This window comes from Clytia hemisphaerica, unplaced genomic scaffold (genome assembly GCF_902728285.1).
Source record: "Clytia hemisphaerica strain Z4C2 unplaced genomic scaffold, Clytia hemisphaerica genome assembly, whole genome shotgun sequence".
Classification (NCBI taxonomy): domain Eukaryota; kingdom Metazoa; phylum Cnidaria; class Hydrozoa; order Leptothecata; family Clytiidae; genus Clytia; species Clytia hemisphaerica.
This window is the reverse complement of record NW_027103622.1, coordinates 149,977-172,780: the sequence shown is the minus strand read 5'-3', so window position 1 is coordinate 172,780 and position 22,804 is coordinate 149,977. Positions and strand designations below refer to the sequence as shown.

Below are 22,804 nucleotides of genomic sequence, written 5' to 3'. Positions count from 1 at the left end.
TACATTGGGATTCGAAATTTCAAAGTATATAGTATAGAACTATTAATACTGCGAAGTTTTTGCCTGGTGTAGTAGTAGTTTGCCATAAGATGAAGGGCCCTCGACTTTTTTTCTATCTACACTCAAAATGCACACACTTTCGCAAAACCAGTGAATTTTGGTTGAGAGCATCGCCTGTTATTAATTTAGCAATTATTCTTTCTTCAATTCTTTACTTAAGCCAAGCTTGAAATAAGCATTCGGTGTTCTTATAAAGCATGGATTTTATATTAATTAGTGTAACATGGTCACTCACTTTTCTAGCCCTGTCCTTTTCGTACACAATTTATGACACTTCGTTCGTGTTATTTCAAAGTATTTCAAAATGAAACTCGGGGTATTAATCCCTCAATGTCATATCATTACTATTACCAACATTTTTCAGAAGTCAATGTATTGAATTTTTCTAGAAGATTTTGTGTATTTATGATACGGATAGATCTTGTTATAGAGTACAACATTCTCTAGGTTTGATTACGAACGCTACTAAGAACGGATTAAGTACTTTAAGTTTCCGCGCATTCTTGGACAATACCGAGTTTATGTATGTGTGTTTTTCAGCGACGGAGACGGTAAGGTTCTAATTTGAGTAGATCCTGACCAGCTGAAGACGACGGTAAATCAGCACTTTTACCGTCCTCGATTTTGCGGGGCGGAATTGCGGGTTTTTCCAAATCGCTTCAGTCACTCTACCGTCCTCAAAAGTGCAAATACATAAACTCGGTAATATTTCAAGGACCAAGGAGAAGTGAATCATACCCACTTTTATAAAGTGTTTGTTGATTAGAATAGGAATCTAACTTTTGCCAAAAAAGCTCTTTTTAAGTCAGCTCGAGGAGTAACTCTTTTAAAAAAAACTGTCCTCAGTCCCACCCAACCCTATAGCCCACTCACTCCGGGTCGAGACTTTGTAACACCCCATTATAATGAAATCAGGATTTGATAAAAAAATAGATCTATTTTTGATTAGAAATATTTTATCACAATTTATTGGCAATTATATATATCTTAGCACCTTCAAGTAGAGATACTAATTGTAAGAACAAAGACATTTTTCACTAGCGTTAATTTATGTAGCCCGATAAGTGATTTAAAGATAAACTCGGAAACCAGATATTTTCCCGGCCTCAGCAAGGACGACTTTTTTAATAGAAATCTCAGATGACTTGGGTTTGTTAGCCGCTTCTTAACCCTTTGAGTGCCAGGGTCTTTTTTTCTAAGTTTTTTTTTAAAAATCGCTAGTTCAAACTTTAAGGGCTTATATCTCCTGATCTAGAAAGAATTAGAAGCTCGTATATAGCTCGTTGGATAGCTTAGAGTCTCCTCTTTCTTTTGGGCGCCTTCGGCGCCGCCCGATTGAGGAAGGGCGTGGTGGGCGGCGGCCAAGGGGGGGGGTACGTTATGGGAATTAAAGCAGTCAGGCCCGCTGCGCGGACCTGACTGAACTGATGGAAAGGTGCCCAGTGGTAAAACTTCAAATCAATTCACTAGAAGACAGAATAAAGTAAAACAGGGCCAAATTTGGAGGTTCTTGGATCACTCGTTGACCAAAAATAGTCAAAAAACGGTCAGAATCTCAAAAAAGTGAATTTTTGTCAATTTTTTGCATTTTTTTGACTTTTTTGCTTAAAATCTCGCTGGAAAGACTCATTTTTGAAATTCTTTTTGCTTGACCATAAAGGACAATCTAATTCCTACGAGTTCGACCAAAAATAACGATTTCTAACTCAAACTGGGCATTACAGGAGGGCTTCGCCCTCCTATATAGCCCATGTCGTATATATACGACATCGGCACTTAAAGGGTTAAGACATTCTAATAAAGATTTCTACTATTCTTTTGAAGTTCCAGTCGAATAGTTTGATATTCTTATAAAAAAGATGGAAAAAAAACGAATTCTTTTCGGATTACTTGACAAAACGGTTTTCTTGTTCTCATTAAAAAAATTATGTCAAAAATGTGTAATATTCCCAAAAGATTTCAAACCCTTTTCATAGTTCATAATTAATTTGACACCAATAAAATAAATCTATACCGTGTTCATCAGTTGTACATAAAAAAAAAGACACGTTAGTTTTGTGTTTTCTTTCTTAAGTTATTGTTATAATTGTAAAGCAGTCATACATTTTACTATTAAAGATTAGTGTATTTAAACTTCTTAAATTTGTTCATTTATCAAATTTCAACTTTCCAAAATCGAAATTCCTTTGGATTCTTTTAGACGACGTAAGCACCCTCTCGAGATTTTGTAATCATGGCGGCACGGAAAGAAGGGGGCGTACCTCTTACGGGTGAATGAAATATCGGAATTTTTTACTACGGTCATCAAACCAACTGAGTTGTCAATAAAACTAATTTGTCTGCGAAGAGAACTCTTAGCGGAACCCCGAAAACCCCTTCATAATATCATATATGATTTATAATCCAGAATTTCTCCTTTGATTTCCAATTAATAGTCTTTCACTAAGTTAATTGATTATGATTAAGTCTTGAAATGTGACTTTTCTTGTTTGACTAGGGATTAAAATTGTCTGAAATTATCACAACCAAAACCCGTAGTCATTTTTGCGTAATTTTAGTTTTTGTGCCAACTCGGCTCGAAAGTTTTAGCCAGCGCTCCTTTTACCGCACATCAAAATATTACATATGATTTCACTATGAAGATTACATACAAGGTACCCAGACACCCCAAACTGTACTGACAATCAAGTAATGACAGGTTGTAGATAGAAAGATATATAACTTAGATGGCTGGAAAAAAGAAAAGTCTCAAAAAACGTTTTGTTTGCTTCAACCCTCTCAATAGAAAGAAGGCCAAAAGGAAGGTATGTAAAAGTTGCATTTTTTTTCTGTTTGTTGTTTGGACTATATACGCTTTTTTATGTATACTTTATATATGGTTATATTATATTCCATTTCATTTTAATTTTTTCCAAACTAAACTAAAACTTTAGCTTGTATATCAATGGATAGTGAACATATTACCATTTAGGGGGAATGTTTTGGTACTTCAAAATCAGAAGAATTGGAATCCTGAGGATGTTTTGTATTACTACTCTTCTCGGCTACTTCTCAGACAGTTTAATATACAAGACAGGTTTCAATGCTTTGATTTTGTATGGACGAAATGATGTGGGAGGGCAATTGCGCTTAATTATTGGAGGCAAAAAGACTAACAATTTATATGGAGATGAGTGAATATCAGTCAAATTTTTGTATTTCTTCAAAATTTATGAATGGTAAGCCTTTATAACTCTGAGAAAACATACTAAAATTTCTTTTCAAAAGTCCTACCGTAATTTGGTCTAATGTCAACATCCCTTCTTCTAATTTCGACACCCGTCTTTAGAGATAGGAATAATATGAAGGTTGGAATCGCTGATGGATTTTTTTCAACTAGCGATCAGGAAGGAAATAGTCTTTTATCTATCAGTGATCCTGACCTTTCCATTATTCATATCTCTAAAAAAGGGTGTCGAAATTGGAAGAGGGATGTCGAAATTAGAAGAGGGATGTCGACATTAGACCAACTTATGACATAAACCAGAGACTGTCAAAACAAAAAATCTGCTTGTCTCTAGCTAATGTCTTTTTACCTCCAAAAAATTGGGCCACCAATTACCACGTGAGTAAACAAATGATGTGGCATGAAATCCGTCTTTTAGAAGGAAACAAAGTATATTAATCTCTGAATGGAGGATCATGGCCTATTACATAAATCGGCATAAAGCCCCGTGTTTATATATTTTTGTGTCATAAAAAAAATCATGCATAATATATTAAATCATGAAACAAGAATGGCGACAAAAATTGACCATTGTACAAGTTTTAATCTATTAGCCTCCAGTGGATAACAAGGAATTCTCACCAGTTTTGAAGTGGTGCACTCAAATATGCAACTTTAGTTTTGTTTTGAGCGTCTTTTTGTATTCACAGCTGCGTGTAGGGAAAATTTGATGTAGTAGACATTGCATCATTTCCTGTTGACCTGTTGCTGCAAAGAAGATCTGTATATAAATTAAAAAACTGATTTTTAGATTTTAATAACAGATAATTTCACTTTTTCACCAAAATTCTTGGAATTGATTATCATGTGGGCGGTCAAACAAAAAGAACCCAAGACCTAAATATTGTTCGTTTGTTTTGTTTTACAAAACAGCCAAAGCAATCAAAAAGTAACATCAGGCATCATGGTCTTTTAACATCCACTTAGCGGATGCTGCCCCTCCTGAAATCACTAAAATTTTCTTAAAAACAGCCTTTTTCAGTGGAAAAAAAAACAACAGAAAAAGTGCCCTTTTTTGCCACCAATAGACGCTGCCCTGCCTTGTTAAAATATGGCCTGAGCTGTGGTGAAGTAACACTTTGCATGAAGTGAACTTCACTAAATTGATATTCCTGGAGAAAGTTTCTTTGTCACAAGTAACTGTCCACAACCAAGGCGTTGTGGTATAGTGGACATCAACCTTGATTCCTGTACAGGTGACCAAGGTTTGATTCCCACTCACAACGGTTTACTTGGCAAGTGAACAAACCTTTGCCCGGGTCAACCCATGCTATATAAGGGGAATTGGGTAGTCAGTTCAGAGAATGGGCTCCCAGAGCCTCCTGTAACTCAACCATAATAGATAGATAGAACCTACACCTCACTTTCATGGCAAGTTTGAGTTTGGATAGCTCCCCTTAGTTGGCTGTGTTCAGAGGGTGTTGTAGTAAAATCTGGTACTTGGGGTAAGCCATGCTTTTGAAGAACAAAACAAGCTCACAAGGTAACAATGAAAACAGGTATTGGTGATTGCTTGGGATTGTCAATGGCTCCAATTGCCCTATATTTGTAAAATTTATCCCCTATGGATAAAAGTTTTTTGAAACAGTGTATAAAAGCTCTTAGAAATTTCTAAAGACATTCAAAGACCATTTTCACATGTTATTTCAAGAGTTGTTGATAAGATTTTTGTCATCAATCCAACTCCATTGTTTATTTGTTTCTTTGTATAAGTATAATTTATCTGCTATCTATGTGGTTTTAGTTATAGCAGGCTCTTTAAGCCCATTCTAAAGCTATAAAGCTTCTCGATAACAACCTTGGTGGGTAGTCACTGAAGAGGTCCAAATGTGTTTCACTACAGTGAAGTAGCCAAGACTGGCTGTTTCTATTGTTTTACAAGTTTGTTTTGATACTTGATTTTTATGGTCAGCACAAATTTACATTATGGTTATAACCCTTTTGTTCCAAGTCTTGGTTGTATTTGCAAACCTCCTGGTTTTCCATTTTCTTTGACGTAACTGGCTACTTTTTGCGTGCTAAGTCTTGTGTAGGGGCAACCTGTATACAAAAAAGAACCTGGGAAATTTGAAGGAAACATATTACCGTAGTGGTGTATAATTTGAAGCTTTGCTATAGTCAATTTTTCTGCCCCATCAAAAAGGTGGCCATTAACCAAATATTCCAGTTTTTACTTAAATCTGCAGGCAGGATGTTTATTTTGTTTCAATGAGTTTCTAAAGTACCATATCAGACCTTTTTTGAAATTCTGTTTTCGAAGCTGTTTTTAAGACATAATTTGAAGTATAAAATTGATAAAATTTGATTAATTGAAAGTTTTTCAGCACAATCCTTTTTTCCGTTGTAAACTTTCTTACAATATTTTGATGCTCAATAAAGTTAACATTTTATTTGACTTATCTTTCATGGTGTCCCATAAAACTTTGAAAATAAACCTACAATCTTTTTGTGCTTGGCTTCCTCCCAATCCTTTTATTAAACAAAAAACTACTTAGACTGATGAATTTCTCAATCACTCAGTGTTGATTTTTATTATTTGTCAAATAAGCTGACAACAATTGTATATATATTTTATTTCTTAGTTTTAAAATGTTTGTAGTGATGTTTGGTTTTCCAGTGTTACATTTGCAGTGATACTATGATAAGTTTTGTTTATCTAGTTGTATAACAGATCCTTCCCGTTTATCTAATTTATTAAGTAATTATACACATCATACTTGAATTATCTGATTCATAATTATTACGTCATTTTTACATCCTCGTATATAAATTGGTATGATTTAAAAATGATGCTCTTAATGAAGCTATTAATTGAATGATCAAAATTATCTGAAACAAGACTGACTGTTTTATCTAGGATTGTACCATGATGAATTTTTACCAAATCCATTAGATCTGTCTGATTGATCATTGATAAAAGAGAGCCATTTGCATTTGATATTATTAAATCATTATTGTTCAAAACTTTTAGTTTTGGTTCTAGCTGTGTGAAGTCTTGTGTGTTGATTATTTCGTTAGTCTATGTTTTTTCTTTGATGGTGTCCAAGCCAATATGTATGTGTAATGAAGGTTTCTCCCTTCAATTATGAAAGTCCCTGATTTAGCATTTAGCAATACAATCTTAAACAGTCAAAGCTTGTTGAACAATTCTCAGGCCATCATATTATCTTCAATTTCGTTATAGCTTGATGAAGAAGAGAAGAAAGAAGATGAACAAGCAGAACTTTTAGCACAAAATCAAGATCCTGAAGCGCAGAAAAATAAACACAATGACACAAACGGAAGGATACCAGAAGAGGTAATAGATGACTTTTACTTTTATTTTTTTTTTCTATTCAATTAAAATTTTAAGATATTGAATGTATGACTGTTAAGGAGATTTTTCTATTTTAGTATTTTAAAAGGGGTTTCAATATGAAATTTTAAAGATTTGAAAAATTATATTTCACTCGTGCTATTTTTATTACAAGTTCAGGCTTTTTTAAAGGAAAGCTTAAAGTTTTTCAGGTTTCAAATTACATGTTATTTCAAGAATTAGCACCGTAATGATTGCTTTCACTCTAAACAATCTTTCAGTTACAGTTATCTGAAAATTAGTATAACTTATTCTTGGGAGCTTTTCTTGTACTTTTGTCTTTTCGAGTCTTTGGAGACACCATTTTGATCTTGTTGTACATGTTTTATAAACAATACAAATTCTCTTTCTATTGACTCATTTATTATTTCTTGTCTGAAATTAAAAAAATATCTTTAATCAAATAATTCAAAGAGAATACTTACTTTCCTCTCGGTCAAACAGTTTATGAATTATTTTCAACAAATTTTTATTAAAAGTAAATTATTTCTTTTTTAGAAAAATCTTGAAGTTACTTTACAGAAGGTAAGAAAATAAAGTTTTTAAGCTAGGTTTAATATTCAATTTTACAATTTCCTTATCCTAGGCTTAATCTCGTTATCTATATATAACCTTAGACTTTTTATTATAAATCATAATATTTACAAGCATTCCCTTTTTTTCCTGGTATGAAGAAAATATTATTTGCAATATTCCATTGATTTATTTTCAGGGAGGAGCAGGTTTAGGATTTAGCCTAGCTGGAGGAAAAGATGCACCTCACATCGACAATGACCCATCAATATACATTACAAAAATTATCCAAGATGGAGCTGCCCAAAGAGATGGCAGAATCCAAGTAGGAGATATTATATTAAAAGTAAATGATGTCAGTACAGTTGACGTGAATCACTCAGTAGCAGTCAAAGCTCTCAAAGATGCTGGGGAAGATGTAAAATTGGTAAGAATTGATAGGCCTTTTTAGTTTTATAAGCCTAATTAGAATAACTATTTTTTTTATCTTTTATCCACCAACTCTTTGGAAACAGTAAAATAAAAGCTTACCAGATGAGTATTTTGTGAAGAATACAGTAACCAAAAGGAACACTTTTTAAATTTATTTGCTGTATAAATGGATACAACTATAATGGATTGAAATTATGAGCTATGATTAAAATATTAGGATGATGCAATGATAAATGTTGAACCTTATTTTTAAGCTCTTTTTTACTATGAGGATGCTGCTGTTTTAATCAATAAATCATTTCTCTACAGGTTATTAAAAGAGTTGTATCACAAGAAGAGAATTTGATCATTCATCTTCACAAAGGGGACCCTGGTCTAGGTTTCACGATAGCAGGTGGAACTGACAGCGAACATGTCCCAGAGGATGATGGTATCTTTGTGACGATGATTATTCCTGGAGGTGCTGCTCATACAGATGGCCAATTGCAGATTAGAGACAAAATCACACAGGTCAGCTTTTTAAGATACTACCAATTCTTCCATAGCAACAATTTTCATCCTCAGGCTATAACCACATCACATTCAAAACCCAAACTTTTGGATAATTTTCTAGATTGGATTGAAGTTTTACATTTAAAATCCAATAAAATAAAAATGATTTGGCTGACATAATTTATCAGTAAACCATACTTGTATTTAAAACAAAGAAGTTATACATACGTCTTTATTCTTGCTTTTAAAGTGAAACAGAATTTGAATACAAAGAAGTCTCAATGAATCTTGTATTATTTTTTCTTAGGTAAATGACACACCTCTGAAAAACACAACTCACGAAAATGCAGTACTGGTACTGAAATCAACAGGAGAAGACGTTATACTTCATGTAACAAGACGCAAAGATGTACCAGTAGAACAACAATCAGTTGCTATGGTGACAACCAATGTTGTTGTCAACGACCCAGACTCCCCACCTTCTTCTGTAACAGGTTAGAAAAAAAATTTTGTTTCAATTTCTTATCTGCAAAACATTGTGTATTACTATTAGGTTGAGGAAACCCACAGCTAGTCAGCGTGGCCATTATTTAATATGACGTACGTGTTACAGCTGTGGGAGAGAAATATTGACACATCTAAACTTAAAAATGCAACTTGTTTTAAGTTGTTGTTTGAAGTTGTATATGTGTAGATCTCGCCTTTCTGAGAGTTGATTGCATACTTTTCCTTACACACTCGTAGTTTGAGAGGTGACACTTTTTGGCAAAATATAAAAACTCACTCCAAATAAATGAAGATATACACATATCAACCCTTAACTTCACAAGTCATCTGAAAAACATTGATATCAGTTTTATCCTGGTTAATTTATTACTGTTAGCCACAATAGGTATTTTATACTCAAACTGATAGTAGCAGATATTTAGGATAAAAATAGATGTTCGTACATTCTTTGTACGAATCTTCAAATAACAACACCATAGGTTAGCATTCTATTCTTTTTATATTCAGACGCAGAACCAGAACCAAAGATACCGGTTGAAGTTGAAGATGGTGAAGACGGTCTTCCTGAAGAAAAGGCTCCAGATGTCTCATCTTCTGAATTAGCAGCTCACACTGTGGACGAATCAGAAGCTGACGAGTCCAGGTTGGTGTTTTTTTATTGCTTTATTAAGTCTATTTAAGACCCCTTTTTGTAGTTTTTCTGTTTGATGACTAAATCAGTATTTTGAAAAATGATTGCTAGATTTTAGTTAGATTTGAAGACTGTCTGTAAAAGATATCTTTAAGGAAAAGTTGGAACCACTTGCCATCATTATATATAGAATACCTATCCGATTACGACTGACCAACCAACAACACACTATTTACCAGCAAGAGATTAGTATTACCTTGTGAATCAACCTGCTAGGAAATAATTTGTAATTGTATCATGGTTTGGCTAGATCTTGCTTTATAATCGTTCTTGCATGTCTTGACTTCATGACTTTTCTTTTTTACTTTCAGTGAACCAAGGACAGTCATTCTTCTGCGTGGACCATCAGGTCTCGGTTTCAACATTGTCGGTGGTGAAGATGGTGAAGGTATATTCATCTCATTTATCCTTGCTGGTGGTCCTGCAGATCTCTCTGGTCAAGTCAAACGTGGAGACCAAATCTTATATGTAAGTAACATATATCATTAAGTAACATATATCATTAAGTAACATATATCATTAAGTACAATGTTAAAGACTTTCATTCGAAATGAATTACGTATTAGTTATTTAGAGATCGTCGGTTAAAATCATAACCAAACTCATAAAACTCTATCAAAATTGCTTTAAATTTCTGTTTGAAATATCCAAGCTCCTTTTGCAATTTCCATCTCCCTACTTAAATACTAAAGTGTTCGTTAGTTATGTTAACAAGCAAAGAAACAACAAAATTTGAATCTCTCTAAGTATTACTCTTTCTATATATAATATCAGAGCCAGTGGATTTACTGTTTATTTTTTAATAAATAAATTATACTTGATATTGAAAATTCAAGGGGATTGATAAAAAGCCTTATTTAACTGTAGTACCTAGCTATAATGACAGGTTTTTTTTTCACTTTCAACTTCAATTTCAACAACATTTTTGGTGTGTTTATTTTTGAAAAGTTTGCTTTTTTTTGTAATCTCCTATCCAAACAAAAGGAGAGGAAAATAGGTTAAGAAAACAGTGAAAGGAAAGGGTTCGATGAATGATTTATGATATACAATCTGTTTAGTGGTTTATCATATATCTTTATTTGATATTGGCCCTAAAAGACTCTTTTTCTCTTCTCTTCGTTTCTTCGACCTTGTAATAACCACACTGTACGACTCTTGGTGTCTGAATACTTTTCGAGCTTGAAATATTTTCGTTTCATGGAAGGAATTTCGTATATTTTTGACTTTTATTATTATATGCTGTGGGTGAATATGAATAGCTGAGATTTAAAACAATTCAGTATCTAGACTCTTGATTGATCTTCTTTCTCTCTGCTTGTTAAAAGCCTTTTCCTAATACTATCAAATCCGTTGGCTAGCCACCGACTTGGAACTTCATTTTCGTTTTCATAAGGGTATTTTCGAAGTAATGAGAAAATTAAGAAAATTATTAATATTAACATTTTTATAAAATAAAAATGAAGGCTAGCCACCGACTTGGAACTTCATTTTCGTTTTCATAAAAGGGTATTTTCGAAGTAATGAGAAAATTAAGAAAATTATTAATATTAACATTTTTATAAAATAAAAATGAAGTTGACCTAGAAAAAATTTTCCGTGTGTTTTTCTATCCCGGTTGATTATTTCCCTGTATCTACAGTTTATCCTCTATCAATCGAAGGCCGTTGACTCCGTCGAGTAGTAGAGACTCATTTATAACGGGTTTGTCAGCTGAAGTGACAACTAAGTATTTGTTCAAGTTATGGAGAGATTCTAGTTAGAGTCTACTACTCGTTTTTTTATAAGAACATCCAAAATTTTTGAGGCTTTCGGATGTTCTGAACTTTTTGAGTTTTAAGCTTAAAACCTGGTCTTAATATCTTGGCCGTCAAATCTTATGTTCTTTTAATAATAGTTTGTATATAGTTTGTTCTTATTAAACGTGTATTTAACGAAAAACATTCATTTCTACTCTCTTCACAGGTCAATGAAGTCGAGTTAGCGACAGCAACACACGAGAAAGCGGCCGCTGCTCTCAAAGGGGCTGGAACCGAAGTCACTTTGAAACTTCAGCACAAACCACAGGAGTACAATCGGTTTGAACAGAAGATTCATCAATTACGTGATCGAATGATGAATAGTACTGGTGGTGGAAGCTTAAAGACATCCGCTAAACGAACACTTTATGTTAGGTGGGTAAAATGAATTGTTTTCAGAAATAATATATATTGTAATGTACATTGAAAAGAGCAGAAATTCTATCCAGGAAATAATAGGCTCAGTCAGTCAGTCCACTAGCTAGTCACAGCCTTGAAAAGCATTCCACTCTTTAATTTCTTCGGTGTCTTCCTCCTACTTGGTCATCGACCGATTTCAATCGTGCTCATCGTGCCGACTTTCGACCGTAAAATACCGGCTAAGGCCCTAAGTAAAGTATTTTGAGCTTATTTATGTTGTTTACTAAGTTGTTGATATAGGTAAAGTAAAAATAGGTAGATAGCAATGTTTTTATTTTAAAATAAGGAAATACGTATCAATCGTTCATATTTGCTTCTCATTCTTAATTATATTTTTCAACTCATAGTAGTTTTTTATTGTTGTTCGTGCTTTACTTTTAAAATAACGACCTTGTCAAGTGCTCATCTACTTTACTGGACTGAGCGTTATAAGAAATCATCAAAAAGTTCAGTCAGAAGTAGACTCTGCTCTAGGAAAAGGTATGAAAAGGCTAGTCTTTTATAACAAATGTATGCTTTCTAGAGGTTTTTGGATACCACTATTTTAACTAAACTGAGCTTTTGTATGGTTCCAAATGTTTCCTGAAAATTTCAATTTGTTTTTCAACTTTCAACTTTCAATATCGCTCTAGGGTCAGAAATCGCGCTTTTATAATAGCATAGCCTAGTCTCTAGAAGAAAAATACAGACTTCAGTATCCCTCCACAATAGCTTACTTCGATCTCTGTATCGTTTTGAAGATGTCTTGACCTCTTTAAAAAAAAATGCAAATTCGTCCACCGATAGGACCAGTGAATAAGGATAATCAAGTTAAGTACCATATTTATGACCCTACAAAGAACTGACGATGATGTTTTTTTTACAGTTAAACTGTTCGATCTCATCGTTATGAACTATATTTGAAAATTTCAACCTAGATTTGTTTGTGATTGATGCTGCAGAATTCTCAATGAAATCAGAGCCAATTTAAATTTTAAAAGTTATCTTTCATCATAAACAAAGTAAATAGTACACTACTCCGAGTTTCATGCTTACTACACTTGTCAAATGTTAGACCAGCGTCCGAGATTCAAAAAAGGCCTTAAAAATGGTTTTCGTAGGGCACCCCTTAGATCAGGGCAAATTTTTGATATTATGCTCCTAATAGGGTGTAGAATTGACAAAAAAAAATTGCCCTTCGAATCTCCTGCAGTTTTCGAGCGAATCGATTTTTAGTTAATCGATAGAACTTATCAAGGGTCCCCACTTCACTAACGGTTTTTTCGAAGTCTGAAAATCAAATATCTGAGACTACCAACGGATTCAGCGTGAAAAGTAGATAAAGAAAATGGGGTTATTCGTTAAGTTTCGACCACCTGGTGCCGAGAAATGGCATTTTTAAGGCGAAAAATCGACGTTTTTGGCGTTTTCCGATGACGTCAGCATTTTCCTAGGAGCATTTTCAGAAAAGATCATTCCCACAGCTGGATAGCCCGGAATTAGTAGTATCCAAAAATGGTATGGTTTGTCAACTTTCAATGTATAGATCTCGAGATAATTCATTTTTAAGGTGGATAAATATGCTGAAAAACTGCTGACTCAGCAAAAAATATCGATAATTTTCAATATTTAAACCAAAATATCTCGAGATCTAGACATCGAAAGTTAACAACCATACCATTTTTGGTATATAAATTTTAGCCAATCCTTTTTCATTGGAAAGAAGAAAGATAAACTTGAATTTTGATGGGTCATTTATAAAATTTGGTTCATTAGTTCAAAAGTTATGCTCAATTTAATAAAAAAGTTACTTTCAGAAAATGCTCAGAAACGTTAAAAATCGACCTATCAAATTGAACAGAAGCATAATTACATGATACATCAGTATTTTCGTTTCAGTCATTAAAAATGTTAATTAGCTGTCTAAATGACCTTTTGTTATATAAAGGAAGGTTGAATTTCATTGAAATGAAGAAAATTCGTCGAAAAAGGCCAAAAAACTGGTAAAATTCATAAAAATACATCAAATATGGGTTTCGAGGTGGATCCAGTCTTACATAGACTTTATCCAGTCTAGAACCAAAAATCTGAGGAAAATTTCGGTCGATTTTTAACGTCGAGCACTTTCTGAAAGTAACTTTTTTATTCAATTGAGCATAACTTTTGATCTAATGAATCGAATTTAACAAATGACCCATCAAAATTTAAGTTTATCTTTCTTCTTTCCAATGAAATGGGAATGATTATTTTAGAAGTTGTAGATTTCGAGAAAATTAGTTTCAAAGAGAGAAACTTTTTTGTGGCGCTCCCGGTAGTTCAACTGCAAGAGCGAGTTTGAAACATCTGCTTTACTCCTTCAGAGGTTCATATTTCTGGTATTTGCGTAGCATTGCTCTCCGTATCCGTCCTATCGGTTTAAGGACGAATTTGCGACATTTGTATCTAGACAGAGATCAAAAGAACCGAACAGTCTGATATACAATGTGTCCCGAAAAAAATCGGACTACCCTGCTCTACCTTGTTTCTGTCTCTTCATACAGAACTCTATTCGAATATGACAAAACAAAAGATAGTGGATTACCCAGCCATGGTTTGAGTTTCAAATTTGGTGATATTTTACACGTGACCAATGCCAGTGATGATGAATGGTGGCAAGCAGTCAGGCTGAATGAAGATGGAGAATCAGGCGAAATGGGCGTCATCCCTAGTAAAAGGAGGTAAGACATTCTTTCATTGATTACAATTTTTTGTCAATCTTTTGTCTTACTCTCTTTGCACTTCTGAAAGATGAAATAAACTTATGATTGATGTCAGCTAGAATTTTGAAGAGATACCAGATCAAAATGAAATTTATGCCAAGTATTTCCTTCGATGATCCAACTATCAAATATTTTTTACGATATAACATTTTAAAGCAGAGACACCATTTGAAATCTCATGTTTTCCTTCTTCACACGTATGCTAAGTTAAGAAGTCTGAATGTTTCAATTGAAAATTGCAAAGGAATTTTTGGGTAGAAGTTCGTTTTTACTCATCTAAAAACATTATCAGGGATTTTTCTAAGAACTTTTCCAAAATATTCAATCCAAGATTGAGTTTTTAAACTTGTTGTTTGCAAGCTAAAACAAGACGACTTAAAGTCGAAAATTTCGCATAATATTTGAACATCAACGACGAAGACGCGTGAAACGTGACTCCTGCAGCATTATGGATTTTGAATGAAGCGTTACACAAAATATACACATTTTATTGTACACAAAGGTCGTAGATACCCTTTTCTTATGAAAAATCTCAATACATTAAAAACAAAAAGATTCCTAAAACATGCGACTAAAAAATTCCTTTTTATAAGCGTAAAAAAGATCTTTTAATTGGGTTCAGAATAAATCAGAGAACTGCAATATACTTGAGAAAAATAATTTTAAAATTTTTTTAAAAATGAAAAAGAAAAAAAAGAACTTTCCATTCTTTGATGCCAGAAACTTCATTTTGTGCTTTGATAACAAGTCACTTGTGATAAGACTTAATTCTTTCACTTGCGCAAAGTTTATATCAACTTCTTTCTATAACCAAAAGAATTTTCTAAAATTGAGAAAATAGCTACAGTAGTCAGAAAAATCTGTTGTATACTATCTTCGCTTTCTGATATGAATGATGGCGCACCACCATCAAAATTATTGGGCTTTTCCAGAAAAAATTTGAATATTGCAGAATATTTAGGGGGGGGTTGGAGGATTTAACATTTTTTTGAAATTTACCCTGTGACTTTTGACCCACAGACAGCAGGTCTAACCCCCCGTACAGCAGGTCTAACCCTCTGACAAGCATCAGTTGACTCCATGGACAATCAAAACTACCCTAAAACAGAGCAAAATTACCCCAAACAGAGCAAGTTTACCCACCCACCGGACAAGGCAAATTTTGTAGATTTTTCACTAACCCCCCCCCCCTGCCCTGGACACTATATTCTCCACCACCCCCCCCCCCCCCCCCCCATGTATAGGCCATTTTTTGGAAGGGCCATTAAAGGCAAAAAGCAGTTGAGTAGTTGAGCTCAAGCTTCTGAACTAGAGAATGGCAGGATAAAATCTAGCCAACTTTAAGCTTTAAAGAAATTAATACTCCTTGAGATTAAAATTTTCCCAAATTTAACCACAAAATCCATATAAAATATATTAACTTAAGGATATATACGACTTCGGTCAAGATAGAATATGGGGATTTATTTACCACCTGTCACTCCAATTTTCCCACCACATACTAATTGACTAAACCTCACTAATGATTCAAAATGAAAATTCTGATTAGCAAAAGAGGTATCAAGATCGATGAAGTTTGATTGAAGCTCAATTAGTTTGATTTATTACCTTGGTTGCCCATTCTTGTTACACTCTGATGGCTTATTAGTAGACACCAACGCTAAAGCTTAAAGAGCAGGCCAATATCTATCATCCCATCGGCCAAGCGATGTCAATCGAACTGTGTGATTACCGAACCAAATCCAACAGTCATCGAACCAAGAAATTCCGGTTAGTTTGATTGATGTACGATGTGTTTGATTGAGCTGGTTGTGCTAGCAATAACTGGAATCATTTGAGCTACAAAAACACTGATCGAACTTAATCGAACTGCAATGTAAGTAATCAAACTTTTTAATCAAACATCAAACTGAAGATTTTCCGGCAAAGTTTGATTACTGCTAGATTAGGTTCGATAATCGAACACCTATCGTTCGATTTCGTTCGATGAAATGGTTCAATTACCAAATTCGGTTTGATAGGGTTCGGTTGATCATCGCCTGGCATCGGGGAGGAAAAGCTGGAACCTTTACTTAAAACCAAACTCATCGAACACCAATCAAACAATCAAACTTCATCAGATAAAAAACTGTCATCAAACTTATATAATCAAACTAATCAAAAAATTGTCTTACCAAATTAGGCTCAGTAATCGAACAGCTAAATCGTTTGATTTCGTTGGATAGCTCGACAGTTCGATTATGAAAATAATTGCTGAATTTCAATTGACATGATTTCTAGGAAATACATGGTCATGGAAAAACTTGCTAAACCAGACTGTTTGTCACAACTGGTTAATATTTAACACATAACTATCTGGTGAAAAAAGGAAAAAAAAGATCATACCTGTGCTGTTTGTAGTTTCAGTAAAGAAGAGGGTTCTAGTGGGTTTTATGTGTGAGTGTTGTTGTGTGTAAAATTAACTCTTTTTGTACTACGTACTGAGCATTATCAATTTATTGGTGCATTCACTAACTACACAAACATAAAATACTTAGTAGTAAACGAATAATAAACCTCTAAATACTCTACAAAAGACCAGAAAAAACTGATAAAAATTTATACAGGTCAAGTTTTCAAAGAGGCAAAAGCATACGTGCAATCAAGCAGCCATTAAAAAATTCTCATGATGAAGATAAATGTTTACAAAGGCTTGGTTACACTTCTTGCACTAGCGTATTTTAATTATTAAGAAAAGCGCTGTTTTTTATCTTTGTGAGTGAGTCCACTTTTAGAACATTGGCCGTAGTACGCCCGCAGCCAAACGCCCACGCCATAATTTGCGCCCCAAAAATTTTCTCGCCACACACACACACACACACATAGAAAGACGATTGTAATACTTTCGCTATGCGAAATTAATAACTAATATTATCTACATCCTTAAAGATTTTCAGGAGTTTCACCCTCAGAACCCTCACCAGGGCTTCACCATGTACCCCCTGGGGCACCAGTTTTATCGATTCACAGTTTCGCCGAGCAGATGCACTTTCAGACAAATTAGAAACTCAATCTAAATTTACAAAAAAGGCCCCATGTGAAGGTGTTTAGAAAAATTCCTGGAATGATATAAGTAAAATTCTAACACTGAGCACTATATTTCGCTAACTTCCTTCGGTCTTGTAAGTGTTGAAATTTGCTAAAAATCGTTTTCCTTTACAGGGTTGAACGACGTGAAAGAGCTCGTCAGAAGACCGTCAAGTTTAAACAAGCAATGATCGAAGAAAGCAGCGCTAAGGTTCGTAATACTATTTGATTGGCATTCCTCGATACGATACGATAATTTTAGGTTTTTCGCATCTCGTCACAACCTTTCCACTAAGAAAAGGTGTCTTTTCGGGAAAATACAAAATGGCCTTGTAACGTAAGTGGGTGTTCATTTGTTCATCGTGAAAATTCGTTGTTGAAGCCCATTATAACGAGGCTACTTCGCTATGGACTAAGTCTGTTTTAACTGGGCATATTAAATTCATAGTGAATTAAAGTCAGTTTGACTGTTTTCAATAAGAAAATACCTCCTCACTGCTATATTGCATAGCTCAGATGTATGAAATTCTTTACGAGATTAATTGCTCTCATTTAGAAGGGTCAGTAGAAGTGTGTTTCCGGTTTTTGAAACGATTATAGTAGATTAAGTGTCGGTCAACGAAATATTTTGTTAAAAAAATGAACGTTTTCCTTAAGCACGATGCTTACAAGCATATCAAAGGTTTAAATCTGTTACTATCTTTGAAGTTAATCTCAATGGTTATCCCATTAGAATGAACAATTTTAGTAATACAAAAAAGAACTCAAATCGTTCATCATATTTTAAAAAGTTCCAATTTCATCTCGCATTTCTCATCCCCATACTATTTGAAGACTTTTGAAATCAGCCTCTTTTTTCTTTTTCACATCCAGGGAAGCAGCGGAGCTTCGTTCAGCGCTAAAGGAAAAAGATCGTTCAACTTTGCTAAGCTCCGACCATTCAAAGGACAACAGAATAACAAAGGAGAGGGTGAAGGGGACCCATCGGCCAGCGACGGGGACCAACTACAAAAGACGGAAGATATGATTCTGTCATACGAATCAGTTTGCCAAGAAGAGTTGAAATACACACGACCTGTCATTATTTTGGGACCACTCAAAGACAGACTGAATGATGATCTAATTCAAGAATTCCCTAATGAGTTTGGCAGTTGTGTTCCCCGTAAGTCATTCATTTTATGTCAAGATAGTGCTGACGTAAACTTCATTCCCGGTTTTAAAGACTATATTTTACATAAGTGTTCCCGTTTCATATCAAACACATATTTCATATCAGGGCAGTGTCTGCCTATTGTTATATTATGCTTATATAAGCAAAAAAATGTTTTTCTTTCCCTCTTTCTGACCAATCTTGCTCCGCATTCGTGTCAATTCAATGTGAAAAAGCTTGTGAATTAAAATTAATGAGTAAGCAAACGATTATTACATAACAGCTTTTTTTATATTATCTGTAAAAGATCTCCTCCTAAAATGCACATGGTCTTCGTGATGAATCATGAAGTCTCAGGGTTAGTTATATATAAATTCGTGTTAGTTAAATGAAAAAAACAAACTTTTAAGATTGTTGGGACCAGCTGCATACCTTACTTGCAATAGTTCTGATTAAAAAGAATCGTTTCGTCTGTAAAATAGCTTTCTTTTTTGTAAGCAAAACTTCTTTCTAACTGTTTACCTTATCTTTTTGACAGACACGACACGTGAACCACGTGAACACGAAGTTTCAGGACGTGATTATCATTTCGTTGATTCGCGTGAGAAAATGGAACAAGACATTGCTAACCACTTGTTCATCGAAGCCGGTCAATACAACGAGAACCTGTATGGTACAAGCGTTAGCTCCGTACGAGAAGTCTCTGAGAAAGTAAGTAGTAACAAGCTTTTGTCTTCTCAAAGTTTTGTGTCGTCATATTCATGATATGCACCATTGTAATGTCTTCCACGGACCCAACAGCTGATTGGTTGAAAGTGACGTAAAATCATTCAATACGTCACTTTCAACCAATCAGCTGTTGGGTCCGTGGAAGACATTGCAATGGTGCACATCATGAATATAAAGTTGTGAGAGGTTATCTCCCACGCAGATCTAGATGCCCAAGCTTCATCATAATTTCTATGCTAGAAAGTGTCTGAAGAAGCTTATAATTGTTTTGTTCGCCACTAAACTAACTCCTTGAAAAATCTAATGGTCCGCAAGATTATGAGCTTCATTTTCTATTTTCTGTATCAATAAAGACATACACAACTCTTTCAGGGCAAACACTGTATATTGGATGTTAGTGGGTACGCCATCAAGCGTCTACAAGTGGCACAATTATATCCTATCGCTGTTTTCATCAAACCAATCTCCGTCGAATGGATGCAAGAGATGAACAAACGTCTTTTACTTGAACCCGCTCAAAAGAATTTCGAACGCGCACAAAAATTAGAACAAGAATTTATCGAATACTTCACTGGTACGAACTTCATTTTTAGCTACAATATTTTCTCGTCTCTGTTGAGAGTAGTATAAGGGGTCTTACTCAGTAAACAGGGGTTCGTTACCGTTTCTCATTCAAGTTCTTTTAACAGGCTCATTGATTGCTTACTCGTTTGACCGTTTTGAAAAGTTGATATTCCTGAAAGAAATTACTATTACTATACATTTTCAAAGCTCCTCGGTATTCTCCTCTCCTCGAAATACGAAAAAAGGATTTTCCCGTAAACTTAGATCTGACGGCAGATGATGATGGTAATTTTCTTTTAATTAACAGGTGTTATTACTGGCGAGTCTTATGAAGAAATCTATTCTCATGTCAAAGAATTGATCGCACAACAAAGCAAACCCGTCGTTTGGATACCAAGCAAAGAGAAATTATAAACCAATGTGAGACACATGGTAAGAAAACATATCCCGTATAGTAGTGTGGAGTATTGGACGAACATACTGGAATAAATGGACGTGGACGTCGGTAGCATAGCTTGAGATACGCTAGCTTCTTTTTTTATCATGGCGACGGTGGTTTGGAAGCTACAGTGAAGTTCACATATAAGGGCTGCCGACAAATTATAAATGGAATAGAAGGAGAATGGATGTTGCTATTTGTTGGTTTTAGGTGGATGGGTACTGGTCTTGATGTTCTTATTACGAACGTTTCAACAAGAGTAACGCCACTGAGAAGGAGGCCTTTTCGCCTTATTTGGAGTGTCGTATCTGGTTTAATGAGCACTCCCCTGAGGAAGTGTTTCTGTTACAAAAGCGTCTGTTACGACACTTGTTACATACTGACGCTTACTCCCGACGAATACGAAAAACAAAATTGGCTGCGTTGATGTTCATAATAAAATGAAACGTAAAAAGGACACTAAGGTTGTACTGAAACACAAGAACTACTGCAGTCCTTATTTCGCATCAAACCAAACAATTTTTTTTTTCGTTTTCGTTGGAAGTGAAATTCAAGTAGCTGAAAGGTGAAACATGATGGAAAATTCATTAAAAAATACGTTGTTTTATCCGTCATCGAATACCGATATTTAATTTGTCCATAAATTGTATACTAGAAGTGCTTTTACTTAATTAAATAATTCCCCATTGTTTTTTATACTTGCTTTTAATAAATTTAGTAATTATATTATTATTATTGTCTTGTTAGATTTATTTTCCCAAATTATTTTGCCTCATTTATTTCTTTCAATCCAGCTTGTACTCAGTTTGATTATATTGTAATAGTGGTTTAATGCACTAAAATGGCTATCTTGATACAAACAAAGTTATAACATTAGTCCCTCTGACAGTGGATTTTTTTTTTCTCTATGTAATTCGTACAAATTAGATTTTCAAGTAGAGATCTCCAAGTGTACTCGAAGTAATTTCTCTGCACCGATTTATATTTTAGGCAATTTTAAATTCTAGGAATTTATCTTATTGATGTCTTTCTATCTAGAAGTATACAGTTTTTAAAAAAGTTTTAACTTGTTTTTAGAATTTTCTTTTCTTTTGACCATAATTATGATTATGAAAATTTAGTCTTTGTAACGGTGTTGTTTTCTTGGCAAATTTCTCCCAATATTCTATCTTTATGCGCTTGTAAAGCGCCATTTAAGTTGGAAAGATATTTCAAAGTGATCTTTTCGTAGCTCATCATGCGACAAATGAATATGAATAATATGTATTTTGTGTAGAATTTATATAAACTATTCTTTCTTTTTTTTTCATTTTTTGTTTGTCATCATGTACATATATATTCTAAAGCAAGTTAATGTCAGCGGGCAAGAAACATTTTATTTTGTGTAAAATTTGTTCACTTTCATTTTTGTCAACCTCTTCCGTTATTTGATGGTCAGTTAAAGTCGTATCAAATTCGAAAAAGCTCGAAAAAGAAAAAAGCATTAAACTTTGGGAAGATAATTTTGAGTTGATAAATCTAAGGATTGAAAACTTTCAATTGTTCTGGATCAAAAGTCTTTAATATATTTTGACCAACTCTGGGTCATTCAATTGTTAAAATGGTTGTCGAAGGCCTGAATATGATCTAAGACTACTCTCTCTCAAAAAAATAAGAGTTGTTCGCATCTGTCATTCGAGGATTTAAATGCAGTCGGATAAATATAATATTTTAACGACGTGAAATTATGGGTAATTATAGACCCTTACTCTCGGGTACCTAATATCCCCCCCCCCCCGCATTTTTCGATTTCCACCCAGGAATTCTTATCCAACCCCCGGTTATTAATTTTGGGAAAATTTTTTGAAAGTTCCCTTTTTTGTCTTAATTCTGCTGTATTAATTAGCCTCCTTTTTAAACATTTTCCACCCAGGACATTTTTATTCCAACCCCCCCGCTTATTAAATTTTGAGATTTTTTCCAACCCCCCTGCTTATTCCAATCCCCCCGGCTATTAGGTACCCGAGAGTATTCGGTTCCTCTTTGGATTCGATTTGTATCACAAATTTCTTTAATTGCCCATTGTTAATTCAATTCCAGTAAGAAATTCGGATCAATTCAAAATATCTAAAGGCCAATTAGTCATAATTACCTCTGATTAAAAAATGTCCTACCTAAGCCTATGAGAAATCGGTCAAATATCAAACACTCTTATTAAACCGAAATATAAGTTTGTAGGGCAGAAATGAATTTGCGTCCGATTCCCATTTGGAGTTACTTGAAAATGATGGCTTTTTGTATACATGGCGTAGTCGCTGAAAAAGATCGGAAAAAGATATCTTAATCTTTAAACCACCATGGCTTTGATGGATGTTTGACCGAATGACGCCCAAAGCGGAGCGGGTTATTACACGCTTCAACCTTTAAGTTTATTTTTTATCAATCTAAACTCGTCAGTTTTAGGTTATAAGTAGTTGTGGAAGTGGAGTGATCGTTACGATTTACAGGAGTCTAGGTAATGTTCTAGTTGGTGAGTTGGGGAGTTGCTAGTTTCGAGTTGGGATGTTGGTAAAACTTTACGGCGACCGAAAATTTTCTAATTTAAACT

At 34.2% G+C, this 22,804-nt stretch overlaps 1 protein-coding gene across 1 annotated transcript; it reads left to right on the top strand.

Annotated features, from left to right (window-relative positions):
- The first annotated feature begins 2,694 nt into the window (after positions 1-2,694).
- LOC136802435 (disks large homolog 1-like) lies at positions 2,695-21,607 on the top strand. The gene is made up of 15 exons (XM_067059166.1): positions 2,695-2,864; positions 6,510-6,623; positions 7,179-7,205; positions 7,393-7,620; positions 7,935-8,135; positions 8,425-8,611; positions 9,132-9,267; positions 9,627-9,783; positions 11,278-11,486; positions 14,051-14,227; positions 17,471-17,546; positions 18,209-18,497; positions 19,024-19,196; positions 19,587-19,788; positions 20,086-21,607. Exons 1-15 carry the CDS (start codon positions 2,787-2,789, stop codon positions 20,190-20,192), a joined length of 2,361 nt encoding a protein of 786 aa, XP_066915267.1. The 5' UTR covers positions 2,695-2,786; the 3' UTR covers positions 20,193-21,607.
- Positions 21,608-22,804: the final 1,197 nt, after the last annotated feature.